Source organism: Bubalus bubalis, chromosome 21 (assembly GCF_019923935.1).
Source record: "Bubalus bubalis isolate 160015118507 breed Murrah chromosome 21, NDDB_SH_1, whole genome shotgun sequence".
Lineage (NCBI taxonomy): Eukaryota > Metazoa > Chordata > Mammalia > Artiodactyla > Bovidae > Bubalus > Bubalus bubalis.
Window position 1 is genome coordinate 16,456,291 of NC_059177.1, and position 14,328 is coordinate 16,470,618.

The following is a 14,328-nucleotide window of genomic DNA, read 5'->3' on the forward strand; positions in this document are numbered from 1 at the left end:
GCCACTGTAACAAACTGTCACAAACTCAGTGGCTTAAAAGAACAGAAGTGTATTCTCTTAGAGTTCTAGAAGTCAGAAGTTTGAAATCAGTTTTGTTAGGCTGAAGTCACAGTGTTGGCAGGTTTGCTCTCTCTCTGAAGACTTCAGGGGGCATTGTCCTCTTACAGCTTCTTCTTACAGCTCCTGGTGGCTGTGAGCATTCTCAGCTTTTGTAGTTTCTTGTCTATGTCTAAATCTGTCTGCCTCTCTCTTATGAAGAGATGTGTGATGGTTTTTAGAGCCTATCCAGATAATCCAGGATTCTCTATCTTGAGACCCTTAATCACACCTGCAAAAACTTTACCACATAAGGTAACATTCTCAGGTTCCAAGGAATTAGGACCAATTTGGTCCAGTTAGGTCCTAATTCCTTTGGAGGCTACCACTCAGCCCACTGGAACTTATTACTGTGGAATTTGCCAATTTTCTTTTTTTTTTTTTTTTTTTTTTGGTGGCCACACTACACGGCACATAGGATTTTAGTTCCCCATCCAGGGATCAAACCAGTGTCCCCTGCATTGAAACTGGAATCTTAACCACTGGACCACCAGGAAGACCTGTGATTCTTCTATTTCCATCATTCCTCCTACAGTGATTAATTAGGATTCCTTTGCAAGGAAGACCTATCCCTTTTCTTCTCCTTCCGTTCTTTTGACATACCCCCATTATTCCCTGAGGACCTCCTTACTTTGGGGGACAAGATGTTCCAGGCATGTCTTTTGTTAACTCACTTGGATGCACTGAGTCTTAGTTGCAGCATGCAAACTCTTAGTTGCAGCAACTAGGATCCAGTTCCGACCAGGGATTGAACTTCGGTCCCTTGTGTTGGGAGTGTGGAGGCTTAGCCACTGGACCACTATGGAAGTTCCCAGGCTTGTCTTTTTATTAATGGGATTCCTGCCTCAGCCTTGGGATCACATTATTGGCCTAATTGTCTAACCTGTACATATGGTCCATTCATGAGAAGCAAGGAGGCAGTCTGGGGCTGGCGAGGGGGAAGGATTATCCTCTCCCCTCTGGCCCCAAACTCACTCATCTTTCTCAGAAAACTAGATTCTGCAGTTAACAGGACCCACTGTTCTTAGAAAGCAGTTTACGGAGGTGAAACAGTGTTGTGAAGGCTGCTCAGCATATCTCACCTGCCACTCTACCTTGATCTTGGGCTTTCGTCAGATGTGCTTCCTGGCTGGTACCACTTACATTGTCAGAAGTATCACCTACAGTCAGGACTTCATCAGTATGATAAATTTTAAAATTTAAGATCTTTTAAACAGTCTTCCATGTTACTTGTTTAAGTTTTTGGCTTCATCTCCCTTACTATAGGTTTTTATCAGTATTTCTCAAATTTGAGTGAGCATCAGAACCTTCGAGTGGGCTTGTTACAGAGAATGCTGGGCCCTACACCTTAAATTTCTGGTTCTCAGGCAAGGCATACAAATTTGCATCTTTACGTTCCCAGAGGTGCTTATGCTGCTTGTCCAGGATCTATACTTTGAGAATCACCAGCCTATTGAAAAATTAGAGAAACAGTCATTCTCACTGTATTTATTTTGCTCTTAATATGTTGGGTACTGTTCTGGGTACTGAAGATACAGAGATAAGACAAGGTCCCTGTCCTCAAGACTCCCACCTGTAGATCCTAAGACATATTAAAATTTACAGTAATTAAAGCAGTGGGGTGTTGGTACAAGAATAGATATAGCAGTGATACAGACTAGAAAAACCCTGGTTTATATAACAAGTTGGGTACACATTAAAGATAGCACTGCAGAATGGCTTTGGGACTAGTCTGTGTAACTTACAGAGCCTATTTCAGGACTTGCGAGCCCACTCACTTGAATCACTTTTGAGACTCTTTACATTAGGTCTTAAAATGACTGAAAGACAGATGTAGCACCAAATTCATAACATGGAAGCTCTGAAATTCCTAATTTCTGGTTGGTGAAGAATGGGATCTTGATAAGTCTCCAGATGTGGTGGACTTGCTGTAATGAGGAAAATTTTTAGGTAACATGAAAAACAGTTGAGCTTCCCTGGTCAGTCAGAGAAAATGCTGGTTAAAGAGAACTATTAAACACCATTTTCAATACATCAAATTGACAAAAATGTAAAGGTGCCAGTCCAATGGTGGTGCACTGTTACCAGAGATGAGGTGATGCGGGTTCTTGTAGCTGGTATGAATAAAATGGTAAAACTACATAGAGAACAATTTGAAAGAAAGCATCAAAAGCTTTAGAAATATTCAAATACTTTGATCCAGTAATTCTGTTTCTAGCAACTCATTCTAAGGAAATCATCAGAAATACACTTGGAGGTTTCTATACACACACATTCTACCATTGTATCATTAAGCTGCATGTCACAGAAACCCAACTGAACTTTAACTGTGGAAGTGTTTATCCTCATGGATCAGTAAGTCCAAGGCTGGTACAGCAGATCCTCCAGGCATGCCATCATGATCCAAGCTCCTGGAGTCTGTCCAGTGTACCAGCTGGAACAAGTGGCTGTCTTTTTCATGCCCCCAAATGGCTCTGGAACTTCTTGGTTGCATGTTTGTGCTCCAGGCAGGATGGAGAGAGGACAACCGTTCATGCTTGCCAAATCTGTCCTTCTGTATCAGATACACAGGAAGCAGATTTCCACTTGTACCTTTTTTTTTAAAATCATGAAACAACTATAGTCACCGTGTGATACAGTAGATCCGAACTTGTATCATAGTCCCCTGTATTAGATCCTTGCTCAAGACCGACTTGTATCTCTTAATTTATCGGAGCTGTCACAAGGCTGTCCTTCGCAGGAGCTGGGGAAGTATTGGTAACCAGGCCCATGATCATTTCCCTCATCCAAAGTGAGGTTCTGCTGGAGAGGACGATAAAACATGGGACCTGTTTAATTACAGAATCCTCTGTAGTTATTAGTGTCAGAATTTTGAATTTTACTGACCTGGAAAAATACTCATGATACAATGTCAAGTGAGAAGCAGGACAGAGAACATACAGAATACAGTAAAAATTTGGTTACAAAAATATAATTTATATACACACACATCCCACATCAGGAAATAAAATGTTAGTGGTAGTTAATGTTAGAGAATTAGCAGTTCAGGTCAAAAGGGTATTGATGGATAGTTTTTATCTTGCTGAACGTTTTCTGAATTTTCTAAATTTTCTTCAATGAACTTATATTACTTTCTAATAGGAAAACAGATGTTATTTTCTAAAAATCCCATATGTTTTTAAAGAAGTCCAAAATATGTATTTATTCATTTTCATCTTCATTGTCAAAAGAAAGGAGGCTACTGTTTTTTATTTGCTTTTGTGAGTTCTTTTTAACCGAGTCCTGCTTATTTATTTCATCTTCTTCTTTTGTCTTTTTCTTTTTTGAGCTTGCTGATAAACCCGAATATTTTTCATCTGAGGAACGCTTGACTGGTTTTCGATACATAATTCTTCCATCAGCTGAAGATGGCTCTTCATCTGCACCAAAAAACAAAGTTAAAACACTTTCTTTCTCTCATTATTTTGACTTTAATGGAGAGTCAGATGGCAAGAAAATCTCATACTGTATTTATGGATGTCCTTGAGTCAATTCAGCCTGTTCTTCTCTGCTCCCTCTAACTATGTACCCACAACACATGCAGTCACTTAATAAAAAACCTAATAAAAACTCATTTACTGAAGTATACTGTAATACTGGCAGTCCCCAATTCAAAACAATCAGGAGATACACACACACGCACATATTTTAAACTTTTTATTCTATATGGGAGTACAGCTGATTAACAATATTGTGATAGTCTCAGGTGGACAACAGAATGACTCAGGCGTACATATACGTGTTTTCATTCTCCACCAAACTCCCCTCCCATCCAGGCTGCCACATACCACTGGGCAGATACTACTGTGCTATACAGTAGGTACTTGTTGGTTATCCATAATCATGCTGTATTTTTAAGTATTTTGAAAAGTGATTGTTTGAAACTCCAGCATTTCCTCCTAAAGCAATGTAATAAAAACTTACAAATAATGAATAAAATGCTATATAGCATCCCACACTTCAGGCACTAAATAGACCTCTGCTGACTAGTTTGTAAACCTAACCAGCTATTTAAAAAAAAAAAAAAAAAGGATGTTTTTACTTAAATTTGCATTTAATCCTTGTAACAACCCAATAAGGTGGCCACAATTATTGTTCCCATTTTACTGATAAGGTAGCTGAGATTGGGAGGTGAAATAACTTGTTCAGAGTCACAAATCTGGTAAATGAAGTTTGAACTAGGACTATCTCCTTCAAACATACCATCAGTTCAGTTCATTTCAGTCGCTCAGTCATGTCCAACTCTTTGCGACCCCATGAATCGCAGCACGCCAGGCCTCCCTGTCCAAATCCCAGAGTTCCCTGTCCAACTCCCAGAGTTCACTCAGACTCATGCCCATCAAGTCAGTGATACCATCCAGCCATCTCATCCTCTGTTGTCCCTTTCTCCTTCTGCCCCCAATCCCTCCCAGCAACAGGGTCAGCAAACCACTTCAGTATTCTTGCCTTGAGAACCCTATGAACAGTATGAAAAGGCAAAATGATAGGATACTGAAAGAGGAACTCCCCGGGTCACTAGGTGCCCAATATACTTCTGGAGATCAGTGGAGAAATAACTCCAGAAAGAATGAAGGGATGGAGCCAAAGCAAAAACAATACTCAGTTGTGGATGTGATTGGTGACAGAAGCAAGGTCCGATACTGTCAAGAGCAATATTGCATAGGACCCTGGAATGTCAGGTCCATGAATCAAGGCAAATTGGAAGTGGTCAAACAGGAGATGGCAAGAGTGGACGTCGACATTCTAGGAATCAGCGAACTAAAATGGACTGGAATGCGTGAATTTAACTCAGATGACCATTATATCTACTACTCTAGGCAGGAATCCCTTAGAAGAAATGGAGTAGCCATCATGGTCAACAAAAGAGTCCAAAATGCAGTACTTGGATGCAATCTCAAAAATGACAGAATGATCTCTGTTCATTTCTAAGGCAAACAATTCAATATCACGGAAATCCAAGCCTATGCCCCACCCAGTAATGCTGAAGAAGCTGAAGTTGAATGGTTCTATGAAGACCTACAAGACCTTTTAGAACTAACACCCAAAAAAGATGTCCTTTTCATTATAGGGGACTGGAATGCAAAAGTAGGAAGTCAAGAAACACCTGGAGTAACAGGCAAATTTGGCCTTGGAGTATGGAATGAAACAGGGCAAAGACTAATAGAGTTTTGCCAAGAGAAAGCACTGGTCATAGCAAACACCCTCTTCCAACAACGCAAGAGAAGACTCTACACATGGACACCACCAGATGGTCAACACACCAACATCAGATTGATTATATTCTTCGCAGCCAAGGATGGAGAAGCTCTATACAGTCAGCAAAAACAAGACCAGGAGCTGACTGTGGCTCAGATCATGAACTCCTTATTGCCAAATTCAGACTTAAATTGAAGAAAGTAGGGAAAACCACTAGACCGTTCAGGTATGACCTAAACAAATCCCTTATGATTATACAGTGGAAGTGAGAAATAGATTTAAGGGACTAGATCTGATAGAGTGCCCAATGAACTATGGATGGAGGTTTGTGACACTGTACAGGAGACAGGGATCAAGACCATCCCCATGGAAAAGAAATGCAAAAAAGCAAAATGGCTGTCTGGGGAGGCCTTACAAATAGCTGTGAAAAGAAGAGAAGCGAAAAGCAAAGGAGAAAAGGAAAGACATAAGCATCTGAATGCAGAGTTCCAAAGAATAGCAAGGAGAGATAAGAAAGCCTTCCTCAGAAATCAGTGCAAAGAAATAGAGGAAAACAACAGAATGGGAAAGACTAGAGATCGCTTCAAGAAAATTAGAGATACCAAGGAAATATTTCATACAAAGATGGGCTCGATAAAGGACAGAAATGGTATGGACCTAACAGAAGCAGAAGATATTAAGAAGAGGTGGCAAGAATACACAGGAGAACTTTACAAAAAAGATCTTCACTACCCAGATAATCATGATGCTGTGATCACTCACCTAGAGGCAGACATCCTGGAATGTGAAGTCAAGTGGGCCTTAGAAAGCATCACTACAAACAAAGCTAGTGGAGGTGATGGAATTCCAGTTGAGCTATTTCAAATCCTGAAAGACGATGCTGTGAAAGTGCTGCACTGAATATGCCAGCAAATTTGGAAAACTCAGCAGTGGCCACAGGACTGGAAAAGGTCAGTTTTCATTCCAATCCCAAAGAAAGGCAATGCCAAAGGATGCTCAAACTACCGCACAATTGCACTCATCTCACACACTAGTAGAGTAATGCTCAAAATTCTCCAAGCCAGGCTTCAGCAGTACGTGAACCGTGAACTTCCAGATGTTGAAGCTGGTTTTAGAAAAGGCAGAGGAACCAGAGATCAAATTGCCAACATTCACTGTATCATCAAAAAAGCAAGAGAGTTCCAGAAAAACATCTATTTCTGCTTTACTGACTATGCCAAAGCCTTGACTGTGTGATCAGAACAAACTGTGGAAAATTCTGAAAGAGATGGGAATACCAGACCACCTGACCTACATCTTGAGAAACCTGTATGCAGGTCAGGAAGCAAGAGTTAGAACTGGGCATGGAACAACAGGCTGGTTCCAAATAGGAGAAGGAGTACATCAAGGCTGTATACTGTCACCCTGCTTATGTAACTTATATGCAGAGTACATCCTGAGAAACGCTGGGCTGGAAGAAGCACAAGCTGGAAACAAGACTGCCAGGAGAAATATCAAACATACCATACCATTATATAAAATGATTTCATACCTAACGTTAAATTGGTGGGAAAACCAGCTTACTTTCAGACATACCTGCTTTGGCAGCCTTTATTTCTGCCTTAATTTTCATGACTTCTTCAGCTGACAGATCTCCCTTTTTTAAAACCACCACTTGGGGCTGTTCATCTTCTTTGTCACTGTGATCACCATCTTCTTCTGGGAGCTGAGGCTGGATTCTCTAGGGAAAAACACAAACACAACATTTAAGTTCTGACCCTGAACTAAACACAACCACTGTCTCTGTGAGAAACTGATCAGTAGAGTAAGAAGAGTAACCTTATTGACTAAACATCTGGCTGTGAATTTTCAAGTTAACTCTTAAGAATCTAACCTCTCCAGAGTAGGCAAGAGGTCCACCTGCCAGTTATTCTGGGGTGCCTATCCAGGGGAACCAGTTTCCATCCCAGCAGGACCCCAACTTGCAGTTCCTGATGTCAGGAGCCCTCTGTTCCATGTCCAGTCTATTCAGGGAAGTGCTGGGCTGCGCCAGTTTTCGCTGCTCTTCATCAACCCTTTTCACTTCCATCTCTTCTCAAAGAGTAACAAACAAACAAAAAAACACCACCAAAGTACAGGAAACGGTAGGTAAAAGGTCCTCTTGCTCTGCCCATCTTTCTTCCCTCTCAGCAGCTTGTTTGGTGGGTATCCCATCAGCTGTTCTAAGTGTATAAATATGTGGAGGTATAGAAAACATTTTGTATACAAACAGGACGCTAAACATACTACTATATGACTTGCTTTCTTTTTAAATTATTAAAATTCCCAAACATAAAAAAGTACAGAGAATAATGTAACAGAAACCATGTACTCACTTTACACACGTAACACATGGTAACCTTTGGCTAACTGACTGAGATTTTTAAGAAAAATATCAGACACCATAAAAGCTCCACTTGCCCAACTTTTTTACTCAAAGAAAAACAGACCAAAACGCTTTGCACAATACCCTGAGATACATATAGCATCATCTATTTTTAAAAATTACTATTATTTAACTCTGTATATGGTTATCTCATGGTTTATTTGATCAGTTCTTTGTAAGCAAAAATTTTGGTTGTTTCTAGTTTTTTCTACTATGATAAAATTTTTGCATGTTTTTGTTCACCTTTCCAAACTTATACATGGAATTCCCTGAATGGAAATGCTAGGTTTCAAGGCTTGCACACTCAACACACAGTATTCAAACAGCTGGTCAGTCCACTTCTCACAGAGCCTTCCTTGTCCCCCCGACAGGGCAACAAAGCCCCGCAGGATCTGGCCTGAGTCAATAACCACAGCTATAAGCACAGTCTTATCTTCTTGCCAGGCTCATGGCCTCTGGGCTGCAGACAGGTTGAGTTTTGCAGATCCCTGAACATATTAGCTCCTCTGCCTCCCCTGTCACTGTGTAAATTCCCAGGGCCTAGAAGGCCCCCCTGACCCTGGCCAACTTCTAATCAATCTGCCTTCTAGACTCAAATCCTTCAGCAGTGCTTTCGAGATCTCACCTCTTCTTTTCATATTGTCTATAGCTCACAGGTGGCATGTATTACACCGTGTCATCAATGTTTTCCTGACTCTACTAGGCAATGCAGCATGTGTTTCATCTCTGTATCTAAAGGCATAGAGTGTGGCAAACAGCAGGGACAAGAAACATTTGTCAATCTACTCATGACTGACCAGCAGGATGATAAGCACAGTCATCTAACCATTGTAACTTCTCACACACTAGCTGAGGTTACAGACACTGTACTAGGAAAATATAGATGGATTAAGATACTTAAAGAGTTAGATTTAGTGATGGAGATATACAGGAGAGCAAGCAGTTGCAATGTAGAATGGTAAGTACTACAGATAAGATATGGATAGAGTGAAGAGAAGAATAGAGGAGTAACTGTTGAGGGGGAGGTTCAAAGGGCTTCACTGAGATGGTGACCTGTGAAGGTTGCAATAAGGCAGGCAGGAAGGTATTTAAAGTACATGGCAGGGACTTCCCTGGTGGTCCCGTGGTTAAGCATCTGCCTTCCAACAGAGGGGATGTGGGTTCAATCCCTAGTCTAGGAACTAAGATCCCACATGCCATGTGGGGCAACTAAGCCCGCTAGAGGCAACTACTGAGCCCACGCACCCTGGAGCTGCAGCACCACAGCTAGAGAGAAGCTAGCACGCCACAACAAAGATCCTGCGCCCCACAATCCAGACCCAATGCAGGCAAAGAAATATTTAAAAATTAAAGAGCACAGCTTCCTGGAAATCCATCTCTTTGTCTTTTCAGAGTCTGGCCCAGTGCCTGGGGCTAACATATATTCAGTGGACTAACCGCACTTAAGTCAATCTTGGGTCCTACGCGATGACATGGGAGTGGGTCTTACTGCAAATGCTAGATAAAGTGCTAAATAAATTATTTCTCCACACATGTCTTAAGCATAAGGGTATGTCTCTTTCTATTAGAAGCGATAGGGCAGATTTTGATGTGAATCGGTTCAGGAAGGAGCTTGGAAGGGCATAGAAATTGACTCTCATGATCCTATTCAGATCTAGGATATGAAAAGTATTTGCTTTCCATCTTTTTTTTTTTTTGGTAAGAACAAAGGACAGAAGTAGATCTAAGACATTCTTAAAGATGTTCTAGATTCGAGGCTTAGGATATTAGAAAGAAAGAAAGTGAAGTTGCTCAGTTGTGTCCAATTCTTTGCGACCCCATGGACTGTAGCCCACCAGGCTCCTCCATCCATGGGATTTTCCAGGCAAGAGTACTGGAGTGGGTTGCCATTTCCTTCTCCAGGGGATATTCCCAACCCAGGGATCGAACCTGGGTCTCCCCAGATTGTAAGCAGACGCCTTATCGTCTAGACCACCAGGGAAATATATTAGGTCGTTTGATGAAGTGCTCAGTTTCTTTACCTGGAAGGTGGGACGACACTATCACCTACAGTGTTAACTACAGGTTTTGGAATGAGCAAGTGAAAATGAAGAGACAGAAAAATGATCATTCCTTACGTACTATCTACCAAGGATGGGGCGCTTTACCTGCATCAAGTAATTTTCAGAACACAGCAACACTGTGAAAACGACCAACAGCTTTCTGGGCGCAAGAGGCTGTAGTTGTTTGAAGAGGACCAGCTTGGGGTCCGATGACACTCGGACTGAAGGCCCAGCGTGGGTGGGAAGTGGGACCCATCAGTATTTGGCCTCCAAGGCAGAAGCCGAAAGTAGCGGAGCCGGCCGCGTTTCTGCGGTAACCCGACAGGCCCGGGCTCACCTTGGTTTCTACGGTGGGCCCTTCCTTGTAGCCGACCCGTTCCTTGAAGCGGGCCAGGAAGGCCGGCTCGGCTGGCCGCACATACGACACCTGGTTCCGCTTGCTCATAGCTGCTCTGGGGGGCAAACAGGCCTTCCCGGGCGCCTGGAAGATATACAGAGGCGACGGCGCCTACTCGTGACGTCACATAGCCCCGTCCCCTGGCCCAAAGCCGGGCAACATGGCGGCCTCCACGCTGGCGTCAACGTCGGACCTGAGCGCCAAATTTAAATTCGCGGCCATCTTGAATGGGAGGAATCCCCGCGCGGTGCGCGGCTGGAAGTGGGTACTGTCGCTCCGTAGGTCTCGGGACCGAGGGCTGAGGGCACGATGGCGCCCGGCTGCAAAAGTAAGTGGGGTGCCCCAGCTTCGTGACCCAGTTCCCTCCCACAAGTACAAGCTTTCCTGCTGGCCGTGAAGGGCAGGAGCGCACGGAACGGCGAGGGAGGGTGTTTGGCGTCTCTGTCTCTCCAAGACAATACATTAATGGAACAGCTAGCTGTCTTCCCATCTGTGTATTGGGCGCACGCTAAGAGCCTGGCTAGGCACTGGGGCTGAGCAGCAAAACGAAACGGAGAGCTGTCATCCAGGCGCTCCTAAGCGACGTGCTGAATCTTCCCTCCTGTTCTTGGACCTTCCATTCGTCGCTGGTCCCTTCCCGAGTTCCAGTCGGGGCTGCCTCTTTAGTATCCTCACTTGAGGGTCGGCTCACACTCTCCCCCACTTTCTGCTTAATTCTAGATTACTGACTTTGCTGAAGGGGAGAACCTACTATATTGTTCTATGCACCTCGTTCTCTTTTGGAGGGTCCGCTGTGGACTCTTCTTAGATAGGAGACTTTTAAAGCACAGAATTCAGTGGTGTCTTTACATTCTCACAATCCCGTTTTTCCTTCTCCTGGAAGTTCTTCCTTTTTCTCACGGAGGGGAGCCTGTCGTTTTTGCTTTTGATAAACCCTTCCATTGTCCTTTGCTGTTCCTAGCTACTTGCCCCACCTGTTACATTGCCTAACCCTTTAAGAAATTTTGATTTTTAAAGCCAAGGGACTGGATTTTGGACTAATTTGATGTATCTTAGTGAATGGTATGAATGGTAAGAAGACGATGTCTATGTTAGAAGATGAAAGAAACGGTGAATTTTTGGTTTAGTGTTTGAGTCTTCCAATAACGTTAATGCTTTTAGCTGTCAATCGTAATTCTTTTCTAATATGTTGTTTCACTTACTTTTTAGGTCGCTCCTACCATTAAAACATCATCATGCTCTCTTTTTCCATGCAAAATGTTCGTTTTCCTCCAACATTTTCAGCATTCAGAGGATATTAGCACACAAATTGGTACATTATTGGACCAAAATGTTCATTGTGCTTTCTGCACAATCACAGGGTTTGTTCAATAAATCTGGACTCAAGCAAGAGAATTGATGCCTGTGCTATAATTAGAGCATCTGTTTCTTTAATGGAAAGTATATTGTTGTCGAATCCACAGCCTATAGTTTACATTTTGTTAGATGTCCCAGTGATGTATTTTTATAGTTGTTTTTCCCTAGAACCAGATCTGATACCAGATTTCTCATTGCAGTTTCACTGCATTTAGTACTCATCTCTGACCTCTTTAAAAGAATTTTTTTAGCACATAATTGAGATAGGTCACATATTATCTCCTGCAGTTTCTCATATAAAATGTGAAATTCAGTGGGTTTAATATATTTACAGATATGTGCAACTACCACTGTAGTCAATTTTAGGATCTTTTCATCACCTCAAAAAGAAATCGCATGTCCTTGAGCTCTCACCGCTACCTCCCCACCCCCACCTGCCCTAAGCAACAACTAATTGGCTTGCTATCTTGTCTAGTTGTAGTCATTATTCAAAGTGGCATGCTGAAGTCTCCAACTATTATTGGTGAAGTCTCCAACTGTTAATAGTCTCCAACTAAAATTGTCTGTTTTCTGTTCATTTCTTGTCAGTTCCGGTATTTTGGTGCTTTGTTATTAGGTAGATATGTTCTTATCTGTGTTATTTTCCTGGTGGTTTGACCCTTTTATCATTATAAAATGTTCCTTTTTATCTCTAGTATCTTTGTTTTAAAGTCCATTTTGTCTGCTACCTGTGTGGCCACTCCCACTTTCTTATGATGGCTGTTTGCATGAGATAAACTTTTTTTCATCCTTTCAAAGTGAAAGTGTATCTTTGAATCTAAAGGGTGTTTCCTGAAGACAGTATATAGTCTGACAATCTCTGCCTTTTGATTGGGTCTGACAATCTCTGAGTTTTGATTGGGTTGTTTAATCAACTCATGTGTTGTTATTGATTTGGTTGGATTCACATCTCCCATTTTACTTTTCTTTTTCTGTGTGTCTCAGGTCTTTTATGGTCCTCTGTTCTTCATTTACTGTGTTTTTGTACTGTGTTTTTGTTTAACGGTTGCTCTAGGGTTTAACATATCTATCTTAACAGCATCAGCTTCAGATTTATACTAGCTTAATTCCAGTGATATAAACATTACTCCTGCGTAGATCTATTCCCTTTTTATCCTCTTTTTTGGTGTTATTGTTATTGTTATTGTTATTATCTGGCTGTAATGTCTTGTGGGATGTCAGTTCCCTGACCAGGGATAGAACCCCAGCCACTGTAGTGAGAGCACAGAGTCCTACCCACTGGTCTGCCAGGGAATGCCTGGTATTATTGTTAAACACATTAACATGTATTGTTACAAACTCAACAGTATGTTACTTTACATCTTACTCATTTCCTTAGTCTATTACAGGTTTGTTCCTACTCACCTTCTTTGTGATATTTTGGCAAATATACATATATTATGTTTCTGTATGTTATACATCCAATGATACCTTATCAGTTCAGTCGCTCAGTCTTGTCTGATTTTTTGCGACCCCATGGACTGCAGTACGCCAGGCTTCTCTGTCCATCTCCAGCTCCCAGAGCTTACTCAAACTCATGTCCGTTGAGTTGTTGATGCCATCCAACCATCTCATCCTCTGTCGTCCGCTTCTCCCAACTTCAATCTTTCCCAGCATCAGGGTCTTTTCCAGTGAGTCAGTTCCTCGCATCAGGTGGCCAAAGTATTGGAGTTTTCAGCTTTAGCATCAGTCCTTCCAATGAATATTCAGGACTGATTTCCTTTAGGATGGATTGGTTGGATCTCCTTGCTGTCCAAGGGCCTCTCAAGAGTCTTCTCCAACACCACAGCTCAAAAGCGTCAATTCTTCAGCACTCAGCTTTCTTTATAGTTCAACTCTCACATCCATACATGACCACTGGAAAAACCATAGCTTTGACTAGATGGACTAGCTTTGACCAATTGGCAAAGTAATGTCTGCTTTTTAATATGCTGTCTAGGTTGGTCATAGCTTTTCTTCCAAAGAGCAAGCATCCTTTAATTTCAATGGCTGCAGTAACCATCTGCAGTGATTTTGGAGCCCCCAAAATAAAGTCTGTCTCTGTTTCCTCATCTATTTGCCATGAAGTGATGGGACCAGATGCCATGATCTTTGTTTTCTGAATGTTGAGTTTTAAGCTAACTTTTTCACTCTCTTCTTTTACTTTCATCAAGAGGCTCTTTAGTTATTCTTCGCTTTCTGCCCTAACAGTGGTGTCCTCTGCATATATGAGGTTCTTGATATTTCTCCCAGCAATCTCGAGTCCAGCTTGTGTGCTTTCTGCCATAAGGATGGTGTCATCTGCATATCTGAGGTTATTGATCTTTCTCCTGGCGATCTCAACTCCAGCTTGTGCTTCATTCAGTCCAGCATTTCTCATGATGTACTCTGCATATAAGTTAAATAAGCAGGGTGACAGTATACAGCCTTGATGTACTCCTTTCCTGATTTGGAACCAGTCTGTTGTTCCATGTCCAGTTCTGACTGTTGCTTCTTGACCTGCATACAGATTTCTCAGGTGGTCTGGTATTCCTATCTCTTGAAGAATTTTGCACAGTTTGTTGTGATCCACACAGTCAAAGGCTTATGATACTTTATATGCTATGCTCAATTGCTTCAATAGTGTCTGACTGTTTGCAACCTACCAACTGTAGCCTGCCAGACTTCTCTGTCCATGGGATTTTCCAGGCAAGAATACTGGAGTGGGGATCTTAGGGATCCCCATGGGATCCAGTGGGGATCTGGAGTGAAGTGAAGAATACTTCTCCAAGGATCTTCCT

The 14,328-nt window shown here is 42.1% G+C and overlaps 2 protein-coding genes across 3 annotated transcripts in view; one reads left to right on the forward strand and one right to left on the reverse strand.

Moving 5' to 3' along the window:
• Positions 1-2,270: 2,270 nt before the first annotated feature.
• KIAA1143 (KIAA1143 ortholog) lies at positions 2,271-10,287 on the reverse strand. The gene is made up of 3 exons (XM_006070690.4): positions 10,115-10,287; positions 6,907-7,051; positions 2,271-3,515 (listed from the first exon to the last, which is right to left on the reverse strand). Exons 1-3 carry the CDS (start codon positions 10,220-10,222, stop codon positions 3,298-3,300), a joined length of 471 nt encoding a protein of 156 aa, XP_006070752.1. The 5' UTR covers positions 10,223-10,287; the 3' UTR covers positions 2,271-3,297.
• Positions 10,288-10,364: 77 nt separating this feature from the next.
• Positions 10,365-14,328, forward strand: part of KIF15 (kinesin family member 15) — a 59,240-nt gene continuing 55,276 nt past the window's right edge. For both annotated transcript variants that reach the window (XM_044933939.2, XM_006070692.4), the window contains exon 1: positions 10,365-10,502. In XM_044933939.2, coding sequence (XP_044789874.1) covers positions 10,484-10,502 — 19 coding nt within the window. In that variant the 5' untranslated portion in view covers positions 10,365-10,483. The remainder of the gene's footprint in view (positions 10,503-14,328) is intronic.

Excerpts from the sequence above, each read along its gene's own strand:
- KIAA1143 (XM_006070690.4), bottom strand. The coding sequence starts at position 10,222 with ATGAGCAAGCGGAACCAGGTGTCGTATGTGCGGCCAGCCGAGCCGGCC. Across the intron at positions 7,052-10,114 it reads GGCCCACCGTAGAAACCAAG|AGAATCCAGCCTCAGCTCCC; the intron begins GTGAGCCCGGGC and ends GTTTTTCCCTAG. Across the intron at positions 3,516-6,906 it reads AATAAAGGCTGCCAAAGCAG|ATGAAGAGCCATCTTCAGCT; the intron begins GTATGTCTGAAA and ends TTTTTGGTGCAG.